The sequence below is a fragment of the Myotis brandtii genome, unplaced genomic scaffold (assembly GCF_000412655.1).
Source record: "Myotis brandtii unplaced genomic scaffold, ASM41265v1 scaffold446, whole genome shotgun sequence".
NCBI classification, from domain to species: Eukaryota; Metazoa; Chordata; class Mammalia; order Chiroptera; family Vespertilionidae; genus Myotis; species Myotis brandtii.
Window position 1 is genome coordinate 1,182,337 of NW_005367057.1, and position 22,942 is coordinate 1,205,278.

The 22,942-nt window shown below is 35.6% G+C and overlaps 1 protein-coding gene across 1 annotated transcript in view; it reads right to left on the reverse strand.

The window, feature by feature from the left end:
• The window catches only part of COL24A1 (collagen, type XXIV, alpha 1), a 197,112-nt gene that overhangs the window by 116,421 nt on the left and 57,749 nt on the right, over window positions 1-22,942 (reverse strand). The window contains exons 12-16 of the mRNA XM_005874588.2: window positions 13,892-13,945; window positions 13,569-13,613; window positions 13,406-13,450; window positions 8,444-8,449; window positions 4,788-4,841 (exon numbers count right to left, since the gene is read on the reverse strand). Of these exons, the coding sequence (XP_005874650.2) occupies window positions 4,788-4,841; window positions 8,444-8,449; window positions 13,406-13,450; window positions 13,569-13,613; window positions 13,892-13,945 (204 nt within the window). The remainder of the gene's footprint in view (window positions 1-4,787; window positions 4,842-8,443; window positions 8,450-13,405; window positions 13,451-13,568; window positions 13,614-13,891; window positions 13,946-22,942) is intronic.

Genomic DNA, 22,942 nt, shown 5'->3' on the forward strand with positions numbered 1-22,942 from the left:
GTCCCAGGTCAACTCCACCAGGTGGGGAATGTGGCCTGAGGTCCCCTGTCAAAGCCCTGTTGGGCAGAGGGTGCGGCCTGAGGTCCCCCAGCTTAGCAGGGCTTGACAGGGGACTTCAGGCTGTGCCCCTCGCCTGAAGGGGCATGGCCTGAGGTCCCCTGTCAAGCCCCACCATGCGGGAGGCTCAGCCTCAGGTCCCTGCTGATTGCTCATTAAGGCTCGCTACGGGAACTTAGCCTCCGCTGTGGGCACAGCCATCTTGTCTGTCACTGTGTGACAGTCAATTTGCATATTCCCGCCTTATTAGATAAGACTATGAGTAATATTTAAAAATTATGGATTATTCTCAGAATGTATTCCTATCCTATTATAAACACACTGAGAGAAACATCTTTGTGCACAAGTCTTTGTGTATAGTCTTCACTTTTCCCCTTAGAACACAGTCTGAAATGTATTATTTTGTCAAAAGTCAAGTCAATTTCTTAAAAGGTTGCAATAATTAACATTAAAAAAGCAACATAGAAATATTAAAACCTATTTCTTTGAATGCATACCAACACAGAATACTTTTAAAATTCTTTGTTAATATGATGGATAATCGAGTACTTTAAAAGTGTCTATATTTAATGAGTTTGGTGTAATATATTTTTTTTCCATTTGTTTATCAGCTATTCATGATATTCTATGTGTTGCTTGATCATGCCCTTTGCCCACATATTTTGGAATATGTGGATTAATTAGAGGAAATATTTTAATATTGCTATTTGCCCAATATTTTGGGAGTCACTTAAAAATATTTGTATATTAGGGACATTATGTATTAATCTGTCCTATTTTACTGCTAATTTCCACCCATTTTGTAGCGTGTCATTTTATTTTTAAAATATATTGTTAAGGATAACCTTCCACCTACTCTCAAACATTATCACTATAGAACACTTGTAAATACACAAAATTAAAAATTACCCCAAATAACCACTGGAACCACTTAATACTTTGGTGTATCTCCTTAAATCTTTGAACTTTTTTAAAAATTAGGATGAGAAAAGTTTTAAATTTGTATATAATTAAATAAAGCTGTTAGCCTTTTATTACTTTTTAAATCATATTTAAATTTAAACATTTATTCCTATTTAAAAATTCTTTCACCTACTCTTATTACTTATGATTTAAAAATATTTATTTATTTAGGCCATTGTTTTTATGTACAGTTTGAGGTGAGAATCCAGATGATGTTTTATTGAGTTGTAAACTTGGAACCTGTATGGTTTTGCAAACCAATGTCACCCCAATAAATTCAATTAAAAAAAAACACCTCTTAACCAAATATCGACACTTCCTATTTTTCACTTTATGTTGTAGTGAATATAACTGCTTAAGGCTTCCTTGAAGAGATCAAGTTGTTCTATGCCCTCATGTCATTCCTCATGCTGTTCCATTCACTCTAGAGTATTTTTTCTGTCATATTCTTTTGGCTACCTCTAATTTATCCAAGATTCAAACCAATTGCCATTTCCTAAACCAAATCTTCTGGGAAATGCATGTTGGGCTAAGTGCATTTCCTTTGTGCTATTTTAGGACTGTAAACTAACCTCTGTTTTAGTATTTATCCTATTATGTGGAAATGATTTGCTAATGTGTTACCTATATTTCTAATACCTGTGAACTCTTCATGTGTTAATGAGCCCCTCAGCATTCAGCACAGCACTTCACTACTGATTGTAACATTGTCCTAATCAAATATTAAAATCTATATATTTTTCTGTTCCACATATCTGTATGTCTATATTTGGATCAGTGTCACAGAATTTAATTGTTCTAACTTTATTATCCCTTTTAAATTCTAGTAACATTATATTTTATGCCAGGTTAAAAATATTAAGCTATTTTTCCTGCTCATTCATATTTATCATTGGAATAATTAAACCAAGCCACTATACCCAATTTATAATAGGAAATAGGATTGAGTTAAATCTAATACATTAATTTTAAAAGTATTCGCCTTCTATTACAACTTTCAAATATATTTATTTATTATTTATTTATTTATTTAAATATGTTTTTATTGCTTTGAGAGGGAGAGGAAGGGAGAAGGAGAGAGAATGAAACATCAATGTGAGAGAGAAATATCAATTGACTGTCTACTGGGAATTAAGACCGAAACCAGGCATGTGCCCTGACCAGGAATTGAACCAGTGACCTTTTGATGGATGGAAGGAACCCCAACCAACTGAGCCACAAAAGCCATGGCTTTATTTATTTATTTTCAAAAAAATCATTATTTACTTTTCAGTCTTCTATTTAGATAATAATTTTCTTTTCTACTTAAGTTAGTTTCTAGGTTGCTTAGCAAATTTTTGAAATTTTCATCATATGTTTCTTCTTATTGAAGGCAATTTTATACAGTTGTGCACTGTACAAATCCAGGATTACAGTATGCATCAGTTTTGCATTGATTGGACTTTTTTTTTTTTTCAAATGTGATTAAAATCTAGATTAGAAATCAGCAAACCTTTTCCTAAAAGGCCAGATAATAAGTTATTTTAAGGTGTGGGTCAGATGGTCTCTGTCACATATGTCAACTTTGCTGTTGTAGTAAGAAAAGAGCCATACGTATATGTGAACGGTTATAGATGTGTTTCAACACAACTTTGTCTACAAAAAGAAGTGACTGATCTGAGAGCTATAATTGCATATAGATTCACAGTTTTGCCTACATACTTCTAAAGGAATCTAAGATTGTCATGAAGATTTTAAGATAGGTTCTGATTAGAGCTAAACTGGGTATGTATTTGATTTTCCTCTCACCTCTTTCAGTCTCCTCTTCAGTTCATTCCTCTTCTATGAACATTTATTAAATGTTGACTTTTTCTTTTTAAAGCTCAGATCTTTTTCTTCTCTCAATCCAATATTCTCTCCCTAGGTCAATGACTCCAATATTTTTAACTTCAGTAAATTCCTCTGCTCTGAGCTCCATATCTAATTTTCAACTTCACATTTGTCAAAGACACCTCAAATCTAACATAGCTAAACTGCACTTATAACCTGCCATTATCAAACCTAGCTTTCTGTTGTTATTTCCAGTTTTAGTAAGTGATATAATTATCTCATTAATTCTTCAAGCCAGAAATGTAGGAATTGTACTTCACATACAGGATACCTATCTCCTGTTGATTTTATCTCCCTTTGAATTTTTTTAATACCTGTGCACTTCTTTTCTCTGCTAATCTAAAGGGTTCTGCCATCTCTTATTTTGCAACAGAAAGCAACACTCTTTTCCATTCTTGGCCCATTACAGTTTGATCTCTACCTTGTGGTTTGAGTGATTTTAACAAAGTAATAATTGGGTCATAAAACTAGCCCATCCTTTCAATGGCATCCCTTTGTTCACAGGATAAAAAACAAATCCTGTGAACATGGCTCATAAAGCTGCATGTATTTTGTCCCCTGCCTCCCTTTCCATCCTCATCTTGCACTTACTTTTATCTGACTCTGTGCCACAGCCATGTTGGCCTTTTTTAGATCTTTAAATAAATATGTAGTGCTTCTTCCCAGGTGCATGACTTCTCTCTAGAATGACATTTTCCCGTGTTTGCCTAAGTAACTACTATTCATCCTGGAGATCACAGCTCAATACTCCTTCTCATGGAAGCTTTTCCTACCCCCAGTTAGGATAGTGTCTCTTCGAACTGAATTCCTATACGTTAGAGCATTCATCTCACTTTTAAATTATCCATTTATCTCTGTTATTAATTAATGTGTAATTCTATCGTTAGGCTGAAAACTCCACGGTTACCACTATAATCCACGTGCAGGTTCTTAATAAATATTTGTTGATTGAATGAATGAATGATAAACTATCCAAATCCCAATACTTGTATTGCAATGAATAAACCAGTTTTGAATCTTGTTTAAGAAAAAGAGACAACTCTAATAGGTGTTGGCTATAGAAAAGTTGTAGTCTTCTATTTTATTATTCTCAAAATATAAACATGTTTCAATATCTCTTCTGCATCCTTCATTTTACCAATTTACTTCTGTTCTTTTCTGTACTATGTCTTGGCCAGGCAGCTCAAATATATGAAACAAAACCTATTTTATCCATTGTAAATTGATTTATATTTTATTTACCAACCTCACTAACCCTATAACCTGGATGTCAATGTTTAGGTACTTTTAAGCCATTTAGTCATTTATGAGTACAATAACAAATCTTTTCTTGTATAAGGTTGAATATATTGTCTCTGCTGTTGTCATAGCTCTATTAACACACTTATTTTTATTTAAATGTGTTCTTTATTAAGACTAAATTCTCATCCCACCTCACTCCATCTAATATTCCTGGCTGAATGATTATATCACTGGGATATGAACTTTGGTCAATTTAATTTTAATAAACATGCATTAAGTAGATATAATGTACCAGACATTATACCAGGAAAGAAGATTGATAAGAATAACTTTTTGACTTTTAGAATTTTCCACTTGTTACTAGCTAAAAAATTACGCAAAGGCCACCTGTAAACCATTGTGTCAACTGACGCATAAGATCAACCCAGTAGTTTGAAAGACTATATTGTAAGTCTTAGAAGCTTGTTACAACATATTACATCTGATACCATCCCAGAAGAATGACTTCATAGGCAATAAAAAATAAATTATGAGAAACTAGGTGTGACAAGGTCTTTTTCACAATTCATTTTCCATGGACACTCTATAATTAAATTATATTTATCTAATTATGATGCAATGTTTTGTATTATTGAAAAGTATAAAGATAAACTTACTGGTTCTCCTGCAAGTCCCCTGTCTCCAGTACTCCCAGGAGGTCCTTGTGAACCCTAAACAAACAAAGGCAAACTTGAAGAAAAAGTGATGCTTGAAAATGTTTTAGACAGTTCCCTTACCTCAGCTTTCTTTTACAATTGTCCCACCTAACTTTTCTGACTACTTCTATTCTTTCTTTTTTCCTTTTGTGGTAAAATATACATAACATAAAATTCACCATTTTAACAATTTTTAAATGTACAGTTCCGTGGCTTTAAGTACATTCACACTGTTGTGCTACCATTACCACCATCTATCCTTAGACCATTTTACCTTTCCAAACTGAAACTCTATACTCATTAAATAATTGCTTATCTCCCTCCTCCATTCCTATGGCAACCAACATTCTAGTTTCAGTCTCTGAATTTGACTACCTCATATAAGAACGAATATATTTGTTCTTTTGTGTCTGCCTTATTTTATGTAGCATAATGTCTTCAAGGCTTATCCATGTTGTAACATGCGTTAAGACTTCCTTTCTTTTCAAGGTTGAATAACATTCCATAATATGTATATACTACATTTATGTGTCAGTGAACATTTGGGATTTCTACCTCTTGGCCACTGTGAATAATGCTCCTATAAACACTGTTGTACAAATATCACTTTGAGTCCCTACTTTCAATACTTTTGGATATATACCTAGAAGTGAAATTGATAGATTAAGCAGTAATTCTATCTTTAAATGTTTGAAGAACAACCAAATAGTTTTCTACTACAGCCCCACTATTTAACATCCCCATCGGCAATGCACAAGGATTCCAATTTCTCCACATTCTTGCCAACATTGGTTAATTTCTATGTGCATGTGTGTGTGTTTCTTTTCTTTTCTTTTTTTAAAAAATAATAATCATCCTAATGGGTAGGAAGTGGTATTTCATTGTGGTTTTGATTTGCATTTCTCTAATGACTACTAATATTGAGCATCTATTCATGTGCTTATTGGCCATTTGTATATCTTCTTTGGAATAATGTCTATTCAAGTTCTGTGCCATTTTTTGTCACATTTTTGTTGTGGTCAAGCTTTAGGAATTCTTTACATCTATGTGTATTTTTGTATTTAATTCCCTTCCTATACAGTGGCTAATAATTATGCATAATTATTTTAAATTTGGATTTTTAATAACTTTAATATTGACAAAAGTACTTTTATCCAAAAATAATATCCTTATAATGTGCTAAAAAGTATGATTTATGCCCTAAAAACCTGGTAAAGCACAAGGATTTCCGGCCCTAAATGACCAAATTGGAGCCCTCCAATGTCTTCTGCCCCCCACATTTTATACCATGCCATCTATGCTACCATAAAATTGTCTCTTATATGTGGGGGTATATTCTAAAATGTTACATAAAACTCTAAATGAAATTCCAGGGCCTCTTTGATTCTCCTATTCAAAGATTTACTGAGCATGTACTGTGTACCAAACACTGATGACTACTAATCTATAATAATAAAAGCGTAATACGCTAATTAGACTGTACAGCCGAACGACCTTCTGGACGTCATTCCAGACGTCTTTCTAGACGACCTTCTGGACGAAGCCGTGGTGGTGGGGGCCAAGGCAGAGGTGGTTAGGGGTGATCAGGCAGGCAGGCAGAATGGTTAGGGCAATCAGGCAGGCAGACGAGTGGTTAGGGGCAATCAGGCAGGCAGGCAGAGTGGTTAGGGGTGATTAGACAGGCAGGCAGAGGTGGTTAGGGGCAATCAGGCAGGCAGATGAGCAGTTAGGGGCAATCAGGTAGGCAGGCGAGTGGTTAGGGGCGTTCAGGTAGGCAGGCAAGTGGTTAGGGGTGATCAGGCAGGCAGGCAGGTGAGCGGTTAGGAGCCAGTGGTCCCAGATTGCAAGAGGGATCCCGCCGGATTGCGGAGTGCAGGCCAGGCTGAGGGACTTCCCCCCACCCCCATGCATGAATTTCGTGCACCGGGCCTCTAGTGATGTATAAAATACTGCCCTTGTCTATTTGAAATCTGCCTCCTTTATATTACTGGCCTTGGCAACTGTACAGTGGATCACAATTACTATTTATATTAAAACTAAAAGCTAAGAGAAAATATGATATTAGATTAGAAGTACAGATATTCAAAATTTCTAGCCACATGCAATCTTCTAAGTTACAATCATTAATGCTATGTTTAGTTATGCATGGTTCTCCTGTTGGAGAAAGAAAGATATATAAAATCATGGACTTCCATCTGACTAAGACCCTGTTTCAGTAATGAAAATCATATGCTACCCATTACTCCAGGCTCCTAAATTAAGTGACAGAATCAACATAAGGGATCCTAACTGAAACACACAGTGAAAATTTAGAACCTTAAATAATGTATGCTTAGTTTGCTTTGTAAAGTGTGTTTGCACACAGTATCAGCTTCATATATACTTTTAATGCTGTTAATGGTGTGTAAAAGCTGTTTGGCAAAGCTATGAAATGACTTAAGTGGACTCTATTTTTATTGGAGATGAAGAAGAAAAGCAAAAGCTGGCACAAAATAAAAATTCCCTTTAAGGCTTTACAGATGCTACTGAAAAGACATTATTTGTAGTAGAACTCCTTGCTCCATGACTTGAACTCAGCAATTATGAATATGATGACCAGGACAATAATGACTGTTATGGTTGCAATTTATTGAGAACCTGTGCCAAACAAATAATAAACATCACTCGTTATAACAATAAAAAGTATCTCATTTTAAAGCTAGGGAAACTGAGGTCCTATAATTTGTGCAAAGTGGAAACAGCTAGTAAGTGGTAGAACCAATATTTGCCCTCCAGTATGCTTGATCCAATGACATGCTCTTCCTCTATACCAAACTGCTTTCTACTGATTTCAATGAGGAATCATTCAATGCCTTTTCCCCTTTCAACAAATATATAGAGCATCCTCAAAGACTTTTTATGAGAATAAGCAAGGGACCATATAAATATTATTTCCATGGCTACACCTTGACTGTAGGATCATTAAAACTGTGTGCATTATGCTTCATTATCTGAAGAATGGGGAAAGAATAGAGTTAATACTACACTCTTTTTGTATTATAAGAATTATGAAATAAACTTTTCTCAAGTATTTTGAGTTACTCCAGAGAAAATTCTATTTAAAGACCTGTTAAGAGTTCCCACTTCTAATATTGGCCAAATAGCTCCTATAAACCAACCTATATGCAGAAAACTATACATCTAGGAAAAAAAATTTTTTCAAAAAGATCTGAAAGCCTTCAGGAAAGACCAAAAATAGGCAAAAACTAGAGTGGAGAGGTCTACACATAGAAGAGAATGTCACTAGGTGAGTTTCTGATTTTTTAATGACTTTTAGCCAGAAGGTAAGCCATATAGGATGGTTTTTTAAAAGCAGGATAGAGACCTGTAGTCTCACTGGCATAGAGAACCAGAGGGCAGAATTTGGAGTGACGACAGCTCCTAGAAAATGATGGAAAAGAGAGCTAGAGAGAGGAAGCCTCAAAACCTGAGTATAAACTCTGCTTAAGTCTCTTGCTGATATTTGAACTATGTAATGGTGAAGCAGACTCCAAGCAGCCAAGCCAAGACTAAAAAAAAAAAAAAAAACCAACAAAAAACAAACAAACAAACAAAAAACTGAAGAGATTTTCACCTACCAGAGCCTAGAATCCAGCCAAATTAATTGCCAGCCAAATTTAAAAAAGAAATACTTTTCAAAGGATTATAATAGAATTTGGAGTCTCTACAATACATTATTCAAAATGTCCAGGATATAATTCCAAATTACAGGACAGAAAAATTCCTCTTATTCATAAGAAATGGCAATTAATGGAAACAAAACTCAAAATTACTCATATGTTAGCTTTTCACACAAGAATTTTAAAGTAGCTATCCTAAATAGGATCATTAATGTAAATATATTTGTTTATTCATGAAGAATAAACAAATAGGAAATCTCAAAAAAATTACAGAACTAAAAATTAAATATCTGACATAAAACGTAAAACTACAATATCATAAATGAAATTTCACTCAATAGGCTTAACAAGTGAGTAAAGAATGATTGGGCTTATCCAATTAAAAAAGAAAATTGGAAAAAGAAAGGTTGGAATATGAATGTATAGAACCTCAGGGACCTAAGGGATGTTATCAAGTGTTTAACATGTATATTTAATTGGAATTTAAGAAGGAAAGAAGAGAGAAGAGAGGGTAAAAAAAAATATCTGAAAAAACAAAGTTGAAAAATTTCCAATTTCCTGAAAACACCAATTTATCCACATAAGAAGCTCAGCAAACCTCAAGCTCACTATATGCAAAAAAACAACAAAACAAACAAACAAAAAACAACAACAAAACCATCTAGGCGAATCATACTCAAATTGGTAAAAGTAAAAAAAAAATAAAGAGAAAATCTTGAAAGCAGCCAGAAAAAATTTTTACATTATTTGTAGGGGAATAATGATACAGATGTGTGGACTTCTCAGTAGAAATAATGGAGGTCAAAAGAAAAATGACATATCAATTTTTTCAGTGCTGAATAAAATCAAATAAAAGAAAATATCAACCCAGAATTTTATATCATGTGAAAATATCCTTCAAGAATGAAGATGAAATAGAGACATTCTCATAAACAAAACTAAGAGAATTAATCAGTAGCAGAACTTGACTATAAGAATCTAAAGGAAGTTCTATAGGCTACAGAGAAATGACAACATTTAGAAATGCAGACCTACAGAAAGGAATGAAGAACACCAAAAATAATAAATGCATGGATAAATAAAATAACACTATTTTTTCTAATATCTCTAAAACATACATTTAACTTATTTATATTAAAGCAAAATTTTAACTTTACAATATGGGGTTTAACTTTGCAATATGGGATATATGTATAATTAGAACACAAAATACTGGATGTTAGTAAATGAGCTATATGTTTTCAGTTCCTTACAATTACTATAAGTATTATATGTGGTCCCCAACTTGACAATAGATCAGCTTACAACTTTTGACTTTACCATGGTATCAAAGTGATATGCATTCAGTACTTTGAATTTTTAACTTTTTCCTGGCTAGCAATATGCAGTATGATATCCTCTCATAATGCTGGGCAGCATTGTGTCAGCTCCCAGTCAGCTATGCAATCATGAGGGTAAGCAAGCAATATCCTATAGTGTATTCACCGTGTTAGATGATTTTGCCCAACTGTAGGCTAATCTAAGTGTTCCAAACATGGTTAAGGTACACTAGGATAAGCTATCATGTTTGGTAGGTTAGGCGTATTTTCAGTTTACAATATAACCCATAATCCCATTGTAAGTTGAGGAGCAATTGTATTATATTAACTGTAAGTAGGCAATGGAAAGTTAACATGTATACTGTAATCCTTAAACCAGGGATGGCAAACTATAGTCAAATCTGGACCATCACTTGTTTTTTCAAATGAAGTTTTTTTGAAGCAAAGCCATATTAATTCCTTTACATACTGTCTGTGGCTGCTTTCAAACTATGATGACAGAGCTGAGTACTTGTGACAGAGAATATACAACCCCCAATGCTTAAAATATTTATTTTCTGGCATTTCACAGAGTCTGCTCACTTTTGACATAAAATAACCACTTAAAAATAACAATGAGAAGTATAGCTAAAAAGCCAATAGTTAAATTAACATGGCATTCTCAAAATTATTCAAGACCAAATGAAGGTATTGAACAAAAATACCACACCACTACAAAGGAAAACAACTATAAAATGGTAGACTTTAATGCAACCATATCAATTATTACATTAAATGGACATGGGCCAAATGCTAATTAAAAGATAGAGATTATCCAAATGAATAAGAAAGCAAGACCCAAATATAAGACACTCACTTTAAATATCAAGACTCAGATGGCTTGAAAGTAAATGAATGGAAAAGATATGGCCTTGAAACAGCAAGCGTAAGAAGGTTGGAAAGACATCAAATAGATTTCAAAACAAACAGTATGACCAGGAATAAAAAGTATTACCAGTGATATAGAGGAACATTTTGTAATGATAAATGGATCAGTTGATCAGGAAGACATTATAATCATAAATGCAAATACTTTAAAATAGAGTTTCAAATACATAAAGCAAAATTTGACAGAATTAAAGAGAGAAATAGAGAAAAACAAAATCATAGTTGATTTAACTTCATAATCTCATTAACTGAAAAAATGTCTAGATAAAAATAATGTACAATTTGTTATAGTTTGTACAAGACTTAGAAAACTAAAAACAGTTACTCAGGTTTTATCACTTTAATAACACAATGGATCATAGCCTTTCCTCTTAATTTTCCCCTTGAGAGAGATCTATGTGTGGAAACAATTCTGGCCCATAGAAAAATATACTTTCTCCTGGTTATCTGAACTACCAAAGTGCTAAATGTGTTACCAATTTTCATGTAATATCTAGTTTTAGAATTGTGACAAGCTAGAGATATTTTTGTTTTACAGATGAGGAAAATATGATCCAGAGAGCTAACCAATTTAACCAAGACTATACATATAGCTAAAAGGAACATGGACTACTAGAACAAAGGTCAATCTGACCTCCAATCTATTTTACATCTTTTTATTTTATAGCACTGTCAGCTTACTGAGAGTGGGTAAATGAATAGCGACACTGAGATTATGTGCAGGATCAAAGAAATAAATCTTTAGAGCTGCCTGGATTTCTTGGATGGATTGATACTAGCTTTCTTAAGATCTCAAAGTCTATTTCAGTTCAATCAAGAAGAAGGAGACAGTGTAGGTATAGAGCTAAGTAAACCTCAGCAACTATTACAAACTCATGATTTAATATCCAACCCATATCATCCACTAAAGTGATTTACTCTTCCAATCGTCTATGAAACTTGCTTGCCATAAGCTATGGTTACAAAGTGGCTCTAGTGAATTTTATATTTGACTAGAGGCCTGGCGCATGAATTCGTGCACTGGTGGGGTCCCTCAGCCTATCCTGTGCCATCTCACAATCCGGGACCTCTCAGGGGATGTCAGACTGTCGGTTTTGGCATGATCTCCTCAGGGATCTGGCTGAAATCAGCAGTCCAACAACCCCCGAGGGATGTAGCAATGCAGAAAGCGGCAGGTGGCTAGGGAGGAGCCCAAGCTGGAGCGGGGTGCCACTCCTGCACATCCCAGCCCCGCTCATCCAGCCCTGCTGTGCCTGCCCCTGCCGCAGCTCCGTAGCACTGCTGCAGAGGTGGGAGAGGTTGCGCCAGCCATAAGCCAGGCTTCTGGCTCAGCGGCGCTCCTGCTGTGGGAGCACACTGACCACTAGAGGGCAGCTCCTGCACTGAGCGTCTGCCCCCTGGTGGTCAGTGCGTGTCATAGCAACTGGTCAACTGGTCATTCGGTAGTTCGGTCACTTAGGCTTTTATATATATAGATTGAAGAAATCAAATATCAAATTTTACATTTATCCAGAAATATCTGATAGGCTTGATGAACTTGATGAGCTCCAAGTCTCTCCACTCATTACAACATATTAGCTTTGTATATGGCCTAGTAAAATGGAAAAAAAACTATACAAACACCATTTACATTAATATATAAAAAACTCAGATGAGGAATATTAATATTCAAAGAATATTCTTTGGAGATTACATCAACCAATAATACAATGTCACACAAAAGTTCTTTCCCTGGATACAGTCGTTTTTCTCTTTTAGGTCTGATATTTTAGGTTTGTCCACTGTCAAATATAATGCTATTATGAAAACCAATAGGCAGGGGGCAGCAGAGTTCAATGAGGAGTAAGTAAATGTGACAGTGACAATTACTATGGCAGTTAAAACATTTTTCTCTTATCCTTCTTGGACTTTTCAGTTGGAGGCTATTAAAATATTATCTAATTCTATAATTTTAATTACATACACTTATGTGTATTACAAATCAAAACTTCATCATTAAAAATTGTGATTCCAAATGAAAGTAATTAAAAATACCCATATACACTTAAGCTTATATGCTCAAAATTATATATATGTAATATATATGTATGTCTGTGTACATATGTGTATATGTATCTTTCTATTTTCTTTCTTTAAAAAGAGTTTTGCCCCTCAGTTAATGATGATAATCACAGAACTTGTTGCTTCTTAGGGAAAAAATGTATACTTCTGAAAATATTTTTTATTATAGAAAATATCTACTGTTACATAATGTTAAAAACTCTCAGAGCAGTGCCATTGGAAAGCCTGATGACACACATATCTCCACACTGAAAGGGTCTAAAAAACAATCAAGTTGAAATAAAATGAAAGGCAAGAAGCCTCAAAGAAGTTTCTTGTTATGTCAGCTTTATTAATATTCCATTATATTTATGTAATATCACATCCTTTTATTTTGAAATGGATTTTAGAGAAAAACTAACCATAACTAGAGTGAAAAGTTATCAACCACCAGTTTACTGATCTGTATAAACGAGGCTCAGAATAAATAAGCAATTTGCCCAAATTAAAACACTGATCTAATGACTGAAGAAAAGAACTTGAATTGTTAGTCCAACATACTAAATATTAAACAACAGTTATGTCAGAGAGTAAAGCAGGCAAGTTTGTTCATTGCTGATTTTTAATTACTTACTGGTTTCCCTTGAACTCCTCTCTCTCCAGGGTTTCCAGTCTTACCCTGCATAAGAAAGAAAATGTTTGGGTCAAGTAGCTTCTTCCCCAAATATTAACCATACACCAAGGAAAATGAAAGGTTTCAAGTGATCATCTTTAATGTGAAATGCTTTACTACTTACAGTAAGACCGGAAGGTCCTCTTTTCCCTTGATCTCCTTTTTCACCCTAAAAAAGTATCAATACCAACTGAGTTAATAAGATTGTAAATTACAGTGTTAAACATGCCAGCCTACACTCACCTACAAAAAAAATCAGACATCATGCACACAGTTCAATATTAAATATTACATTTCTGTGTGTGATAAAAACTTTATGTATGTTCCTTATTTAGACTAAGAGAAAATGTAGAGCCATACTTTTTAAAGGACATGCCTCAGTTTTTAGACAGAATATATGGGCTCAAAGTAACAACTGTATGTGAAATCAGAGAGCTCAGTGATTACCTTGGCACCCTGTGTACCTTGTTCCCCAGAGAGACCATCTGTTCCTCTTGGTCCCTAGAGATGGAAAAAATGCCCTGTTGTTAATTTCAAATGTTCCATTTTTTACTGTTATACACCCTTACAAATGAAGACATTCTTCTTTAGTTGATGAACTCCTGCTTGTTCCTGTGCCATAACCACATAAAAGAATACAACTGGGTATAAGTATAAACCCATTTGCGTGAGAGAATCAAACTAGTGTTTTCAAGATTGAATATCAAATAGTAAATCAGGTGACCACAGAAATAACCGATTCAGTTGTTGAGGTAGCTAAAGTATAGGTTTGGTTTCTTAGGTATTTTGTTCACATTGTCATTTACTCAGCAGTCATTCAGGATTTATTCTAAAACAACTCTAAATTAATTTAAAGGCAGGGGAGGGGCGGGAAGAGATCAACCAATGAACTTATACGAATGTATGCATAATCCATGGACACAGACAATGGAATGAGAGTGTGTAGGGTGGGGCAGGAGCGGGATGAAAAAAGATCAATGGGGGAGGGGGGGAAAGGGGGATTTATGTAATATTTTCAATAATAAAGATTTTAAAAAGAGTAAACAGTTCTAAAAAAATTAAATAAAAGTAGCTGGGTTTTTTTGTCCAAATAGTCTTCTTAGGTTTTATATTTTTGGAACAGCACTTTCTCTACTTATTAGAAAATGAGTGCTCATTGCACTGTACCTGCTACACACCTGCTTGACAATAGTCACTGGAAGACGGCAGGGGCACAGGAAGGGGGAACATGCTGCTGGGGATATTCATGTACATTTAAAACTTCTCAGCTAAGTTACTAGCACACTATTCATTCAGTAATTAGTTGTGAAGAAGCATTAGGTGCAAAAGTTATTCTCTAACAAAATGACATTATGTCTCCCTGTCTAAATTATAACTGTCCTTGGATGATCTTGAAGTCATTTTCAAGGGAATTAATCCGATTCTACAACCATTAACTGAATGCCTACTGTAGACAAGGCTTTGCATGAAGTGTTATGGGGCTATACAGTTATAAGAAAGTTTCTCCATATGAAGCACAGAGAATGATAAGGTAAATTATATAAATGACTATAGTAAGAGACACGCATGTTAAGGACAAAAAGGAGTCAAGGGGTGAGGAACTTTCACATGTTTATAAATGGAATGAAGATATCATTTTTGACAGTGAGAGACAGTGCTCTTGAAGGAACTCTAGATAGAGATAGAGATAGGATAAGGAAAGGGCACAGAGGCAAGAATAAAGATACCCCAAATTTAAAAAAAAAGTAATTTGGTTAGGTGAGCTATTGATTACATGTAGTATTTTTTAGTATTTCTATATTAAGAAACAATTGTGTAAAGACTGGGACTTAAAAGGTGAGGGATTGGAGTTTACATTTAAACCAATACATAATGAGGAGGTGCTGAAATTTCTATACAAAACATTGATACAAATAACCCCATACAACATGATGATTTGAAGGAGTCCTAGGTTCAGCACCTTCTCTTGTACCCCACCTGAGGGCAGCTTAGTTTAGCTTCATTTAATTTAAAAGCTGCACCCTATAATAGGACTTTCTTCCTGGGTGCTCTCAGGGTAACTGCATTCATTCTCTGATCCTCTTGGCCACATTCATGAGATTGGAGAAAAGACTCTCACTCCATGAGGATCTATAGCTCCACAGGTCATACTAAAATTATAGCCACAGCTCTAACCCGACAATTTCTATCTGTATTTAGGTACTCCATGATCTGTCCCTCAATCTTTTTTATGCCCTATTTTCCCACAAAGGACTGCAAAACTAAGTTACAGTCTTATTGTGTAGGACATTTAATGCCAAGTTGAAGAGTATGGACTTATTTTAACAGGTGGTTTTCCAAGTGAAGGTTATTCCTTCAACCACATTTACTGAGTGCCTACTATAAGCACTCAGTAGAGAGTTAGAGAGTTAGAGAGTTAGGAGCCATTGTGTCTAGGTTTAAATGGTAGCGGTCTCAAGGATAAAGGTTCAACAGCCAGGTACTGTTTTAGGCCCAGAGGATATGGCAGGGAGAAGAGTCAAATCCTTGAATTCATAGACAAGCAAATAAATATATAAAATTAAAGTATAAAATGATAATAGGTAGTCAATTGTAATGAAGAATAACAAAGGAGGGAGATTAAGGGACTAGCGAGAATCCAAGTGGGGAGCCCTATTTAGATTGGCTGGGCTGAGAAGTCTCTCCAAAGTGATCTGTGGGTAGGCACCTGAGGAGGTGAGATGGTAGGCTGTGCAAATAACAGGGAAGATCACTCAAGCAGAAGAAATAGCAATTGCAGAGGTCCTGAGGTGGGGGCGTGCTTGGAATGTTTGACAGTTAAGTAACCAATAATGATTTTTTAAACAAGACAAATGAGATGGAGGAGACTAGACTTTGGGTGGGGAACACACGATAGAATATACAGAACTATTGCAAAGTTATATACATGAAGTTTAGCCAATGTTACCCCAGTAAATATAGCTAAAGTAAATTAGTAAACAAACAAACAAACAATGATGACAGGATGATTCTGGAATTTCCAGGGCAGAGGTCCTGAGGACCTGGCTCTCATAATCACCACCTTTAAACATTCAGCAGCCTTCATCACATCTCTTTCTCTGGCACCTTCCATGTCTATTTTCCTTCCCTGCCTTTTAAGAAAACACTTTACAAAATCTTTTGGGATAACAAGAGAACAGTTGAGAGAGTATGAAAAAGAATGAGTGGTTAACATTCTAAAGTGCCACAGAAAACAAGTAAAATCTAGACTGAAAATGTGTTCACTGGTATAATTAGGCTCTTAACTCCTCTGTAACCTGGAACTTTTGTCTTTTTTGGATGTTTTGTTAGCAAGTAATGGGTAGAATAATGATAGCATTAATAATAAAAAACAAGGAAATGTACCTTTGTTTGGCATGGAGAGAGGGAATGGGGAGAAGATAATGAGTTTGACTATAGACAACCAATGTGGCAGATATCTCCAAGGTTCACGTTAGAGAGTTAGGAGCCATTGTGTCTAGGTTTAAATGGTAGCGGTCTCAAGGATAAAGGTTCAAAAGGCCCTCCCCCTAACACTGAACTATAAATTTAGAGTTTTTAAAGAAAGATTGTTTTGTCCAAATGCGGTAAATAAGTCTCATTTCTTGGATAAGATCAGCTGAAGTGGCTGCCTCAATATAGATGCATATGTAGAAAAGGCTGCAGCTAGCTCAGGCGGGAAGTCTCATAATTAACCGCCAGTTTCTGCCTCAGCACACAGATCACCTACTGTCATTAGTGTGCTGACTGAATGAGTACAACCCCCACTTTTTAAGATGAAGAAACAAAAGCCTGCAGATATACTTACATGATGAGTATATCATGTTGCCAGACTTACATGATGTTTAAGTACTCAAAGCCTTTGAATAATTGTGCTTTATGAAGTTTATAAGATTTTTCCAATGTCAAAAAGAAATCAAGGTTAATCCTGTTAGCAAGTGAATTCAAGCTGAAATAGAGGACCTGAAGTTTAGAAGAGGTTACAAAATGACTATTAAACATTCACAAGTAAAGAGCTGATTGGTATTATAACTGAAAGGAACTCCCTCCAAAATTAAGTGAAACATGTAGTAATGATAACCACTCAATGTTTTACATCAAAAAATACTTTTGCTTTAAAAAATACTTTCACATGAGGAGACTTGACTTGGGGTGGTGAACACACAATTTAGAATTGTACATCTGAAACCCATATAATTTTACTAACCAATGTCACCCCAATAAAGTCAATAAAAACACATACCATTTACAAATAAATAAATAAATTTAAAAAATACTTTCACATTTATTATTTCATTTACTAATCCAGAATTACACAGGGAACAACAACAACAACAAAAATAGAAGTCTTTGTTCCTACAGTAAAGACAAAGATGAATGCAATTAATATAAAAATGTTCAAGGCCCTAACCGGTTTGGCTCAGTGGATAGAACATCGGCCTGTAGACTGAAGGGTACCAGGTTCAATTCCAGTCAAAAGCATGTACCTTGGTTGTGGGCACATCCCCAGTAGGGGGTGTGCAGGAGGCAGCTGATGGATGTTTCTCTCTCATCAATGTTTCTAATTCTCTATCCCTCTCCCTTCCTCTCTGTAAAAAAACAATAAAATATATATTTTTTAAAAGTTTACGTATAGCAATTAGCAATTAAATTAATTAAAGGGTATAAAGCCTATGGTTGCTAGTTAAAAGGCTAGGTAAGGCTGTCAGAAGTCTAGGAAAGTTTAGAACTCCCTAGCTTCAGTTAAGGATCAGTTAGCAAACTAAAAGCTAGCTTTATCAGCATCTGTTGTTGTTTTTTTAAAATTTTTTCAGCATCTGTAAATTTCACTTTGATATTGGTTGTAGAAGTTACCCCTCTGTGACTCCTGAGACAAAATAAGCTTTAAAAATTATACAAATAGTATTATAATAGGTACCTAAATGGGTATAATGTTACTTTTCTAATACCTACCTCAACATATCTAATGACCTATAAAGCTCTTGGAGAATGTGTCCTGGCTAAATAAATCTAATATTTGTATCCTCTTTTAGAAAAGTTAAAGTTAGCTATCAGTGGCTTTTAAAGGCTGGAATAAAGTCCGATAGCCCAGCTATATAAACTAAGCATGTTTCGTACTTGAATTGTAGGCAGTAATCTTAAGGAGTTAACCACCTTCCTGAATAATCAATATAATACTAAATGTATTAGATGATAGAAAACAGAACCACCAATTTATATGAATGCTACAATTAAAATGTAAAAACCTATAATAAACCAAAGCATTAATATAAACTGCACATTAGTTTACTTAGGAAGACTTTTATGAGAATTCCAAACTCATTTCCATCACCCTTGTAATCAATTTTAATAAGCTAAATATCTATGAATGAATTTAGCAGCCTTTATCGACAGAACAAATTTCTAACTTAGATTCAGTATATTTATATTTCCTTTTAACCATATCTGTCTTTGCCTGACCCCTCTATTAATTTAAAATCACTCAGGTGCTTAACTAATTTTGCCTACCAGTCTTTTCTGGATCTTGATAAATACAACTAGAAAAAAATGTTCCCTTAAAAAAAACCCAAACATTATCTTTGGATTTTGTAGGAAAAGTCTTTTGATTCTATGCTTGTTACAGATTTCTCCAAAGAAGAAGCCATAGAAGATGCTCTCCTTGTCACCTGGAGTGCTCCAGTTATTACCAGCATTGAATCTAAAAACTTAGAGTATGAGGATGAATAAAAGTACTTTAAAATGTATGCCAAGTTTCACATTTAAGAATATCAAGTGATAAAAATATTTTTAGCCAATCCTGTTACCCCTTTTCAGCTGCTTTTCCAAGATGGTACCCATTTCCGTGGAAGAGCTACCGTTTAGAATTTTTATTGTTCTAGCCATTCTACACCTTTCATAGAAAATCTTAAAACATTACATATTGCTAATATAGTCATTCCAATCTTTGCTCCCTACTTCATTCTTAAGTAGTATAATCAGAATTAAAAAATTACTCCGTTGTATGCCTCTACCCCATCCTTCTAGAGCAGCGGTTCTCAACCTGTGGGTCGCGACCCCTTTGGCGGTTGAACGACCCTTTCACAGGGGTCGCCTAAGACCATCCTGCATATCAGATATTTACATTATGATTCATACCAGTGGCAACATTACAGTTATGAAGTAGCAACAAAAATAATTTTATGGTTGGGTCACAACATGAGGAACTGTATTTAAAGGGCCAGAAGGTTGAGAACCACTGTTCTAGAGGAAGGGTACAAAAGCTAACGTCATCTCATGATCAAAGGCCCAATCCATGGGCAAGAAAGGAGATGAGGTTGACTTTGCTCTGCGTGTTCTCTCTCCTGTCAGGGCAGCTGGACACAGGAGTGTGTACTGGCGAGACACCAGGGGATGAGCTTCACCCCAAGGAGTTAAATGTACACACGAGGGACAGCAAGCAGCTCAGGCTGTGCTTGTTGCTGGTGACCCACAGGGCTAAGTAAGTCACGACCTGCAGTAGAGAATCCGCTGGCCTATATTTTCTGTATGGAAGATATGACTGTATTATATTAATTTTTTGGTATATTAAATTACTTTACTTCACTTAAATAACTATTCCTCAACCAAATTTTCACAGGTGGAATCAAAGCTTAGAGCAGTGGTTCTCAACCTTCCTAATGCCGCAACCCTTTAATACAGTTCCTCATGTTGTGGTGCCCCCCAACCATAAAATTATTTTTGTTGCTACTTCATAACTGTAATTTTGCTACTGTTATGAATCGTAATGTAAATATCTGATATGCAGGATGTATTTTCATTGTTACAAATTGAATATAATTAAAGCATAGTGATTAATCACAAAAACAATATGTAATTATATATGTGTTTTCCGATGGTCTTAGGCGACCCCTGTGAAAGGGTTGTTTGACCCCCAAAAGGGTCGCGACCCACAGGTTGAGAACTGCTGGCTTATAGTATCAGTATGAATGAAAATACTTTAAATTTATGCCAAGTTTCCCATCTAAGAATCTCAAATGATAAGAATATTTTTAGCCAATCCTGTTCCCTTTTTCTGCCTTATGAGGTATGATTATACAACCTCCACAAAAGAGGTTAAAAAATTTTCATAACACTAAGTGTAGGTTGTTTCCTCAGATGACAGGCATTACTGCGTGCCTATTATTTTCCTAGCCTCTGGAAAACTGCCAATATTGCATGACACTTCAAAAGCCCCTAGACCGTAAGTTAGTACGTGACCTAGTTTTAAGGGGTAGTTAACCTGGAATCTTCCATGGTGCAAGAAGAGTGTGACAAAGTGTAGGAAATCAATAAATGTTAGATAGAATCATGTAGATGGGCAGGAGAGAGCAGATGAGCAGACAGACTGTGTGGGGAGTAGTCCTACCATTCCTGAAGTCCACATGTCCATTTGCTAACAGTATAGATCACAGGCAGAACAGTGGGCATATATGCATTACTTCCGTAATGATAGTTCTCTGTGTGGTCTCAGTGCAAATTCGTCCACTGCAAGCTTCCCCTCCCGCGTACTGTGACACAGCTGTGGGCCACAAAGCCACAAAGGTGTCCTGGAAATATGCACCCCCTCACCTTCTGGGGTGGCAGGAAAGGGCTGGGCACAGGAACTCCCAGCCAGATATCCTTGTAATATATCTTAGTGGGTTGGACATAGGTTTTCATTTTTTTTGCGAGTTAAGCTGGGAAGGAACAATTTAAGGTGCTGAGATCATATCCATGGTGGAAGAGGATCAATAAGAGAGAGGAGAAGCAGCTAGAATGGAAGTTCCTAATACTATATTCTTCCTCAAATATATGAGTCTTCAGTACTTTTTTGTATTCCCAATGTCCATTGATAGCCTGAAATATTTTTTCAGTAAAGAATGCATTTTTGTTCTAAACAAAACCCTTCTTTCTAAACAAAGTCTCCTTGTTTGAAAAGTACTGGCTGAACTTTAAATAAAGATGAGAAGCCATTTGGGGAAAGAATCAGGAAAATCTATCAGGAGGGTGAAAGGAAAATAGATCCTCGAGGAGGTGAGAGTTGAGGACAATGTGGCAAATCAGGAAACAGTAATAATCTGCCCAGCGGTCATACAGAGGTCAGAAAATTGCAGTGCAAATCAACGTTCCATATGGTCATGAGAAGGCACAAGTGGTTCAGGAGCAGACCTTGCTTGGGTACATGGTTTCTGATGGGATAATCAATAAGATCTCAATTACTTAATTAACAAAAAGTACGAATCTTTCTTCTTTATTTCATGTGTCACAAAATTGGTTGAACTTTCCCACTATGAGTAATACCAAGTTGAATAAACACATTTGACCTGACCAAGTAATGAGTGCTGGCAGGATACCGACCACCGAATGACAGTCTGTGAGTCCAGATCATCCACCGTTATTTTTTATTTTATTATTTTAAATCTCAGTTGGGCTAAAAACAGATGTGGCCATCAGGATTATTTATAGGCTGTAAATCTATCACCCAGTAAGGAAAATCATTTTTTAGCAACGAAAGAATAAAAGACAAATGTGCTCTCACCTAAAACACAGGGCATGAAATTATAACCATTATTTCAAACTGAGCACTCATAACACTTATCTCCCGTGTGCCAAGTGAAAGAGCAATTTTTGTTTTGCTTTTAACCTTTGTCAGTTGGAGACCACGTTCATAGAAATTTTAAGTATTTTCTTCACTACCTATAAAATCAAGATACAGCCAAGGGAGATAAAAGAATTCTTAAAGCCCACATTTTCAAATTAATCAAGGGAAACATACTCCTTAATATTCTATGCAGTACTGGATAGGCATAGGCTTTGGAGTCAGACACATTAAGGTTTGAATCCTAGTTGTACCATTTCTCTGTGTGTGTATAAGGTCATACACTGAAACTCTGGGCCCCATTTTCCTTGCCTGAAATATAATATCTGAGATTCTGCCTCCCCTTGTTAGGGTGGCTTTGAGTATTAAGATAGATAATACAGTATATGTAAAAGTGCCAGGCATGCAACAAATTGTGGTTCTTATTTCTTTAAAGAAAAAAACAAAGTTTTAATGTTTAAAAAGTAGAGAGGGACAACCAAGATGGTGGCATAGGTAAACACCTGAACTTGCTGCAGCGCACAACCACATTAAAACTACAACTAAAAGACAAAAATATACCATCCAGAACCGAGGGAAGGCTGGTTGAGTGGAAATTCTACAACTAGAAGGAAAGAGAAAAGTGCATTGAGCCCGGTAGGAGGTGCAGAGGTACGGAAGTGTGGAGGTACGGAGGTGCACGTGAAAGGGCCTGGCAGCTGGGTACGCTGTTGTCTTTTTCAATCAGGAGGGAGAAACAAGTTCCCAACTTCTCTGAACTCCAGTTCTGGGTGAGAATTTGGGGACCCAGACTCATAACGAGAGAAACTGGACTGTCTGGCATCGGGCCGGAGCATGAGGGTGGCTTTCGGGCAGAGGTGCTTGCAGCGGTCATTGTTCCTGCA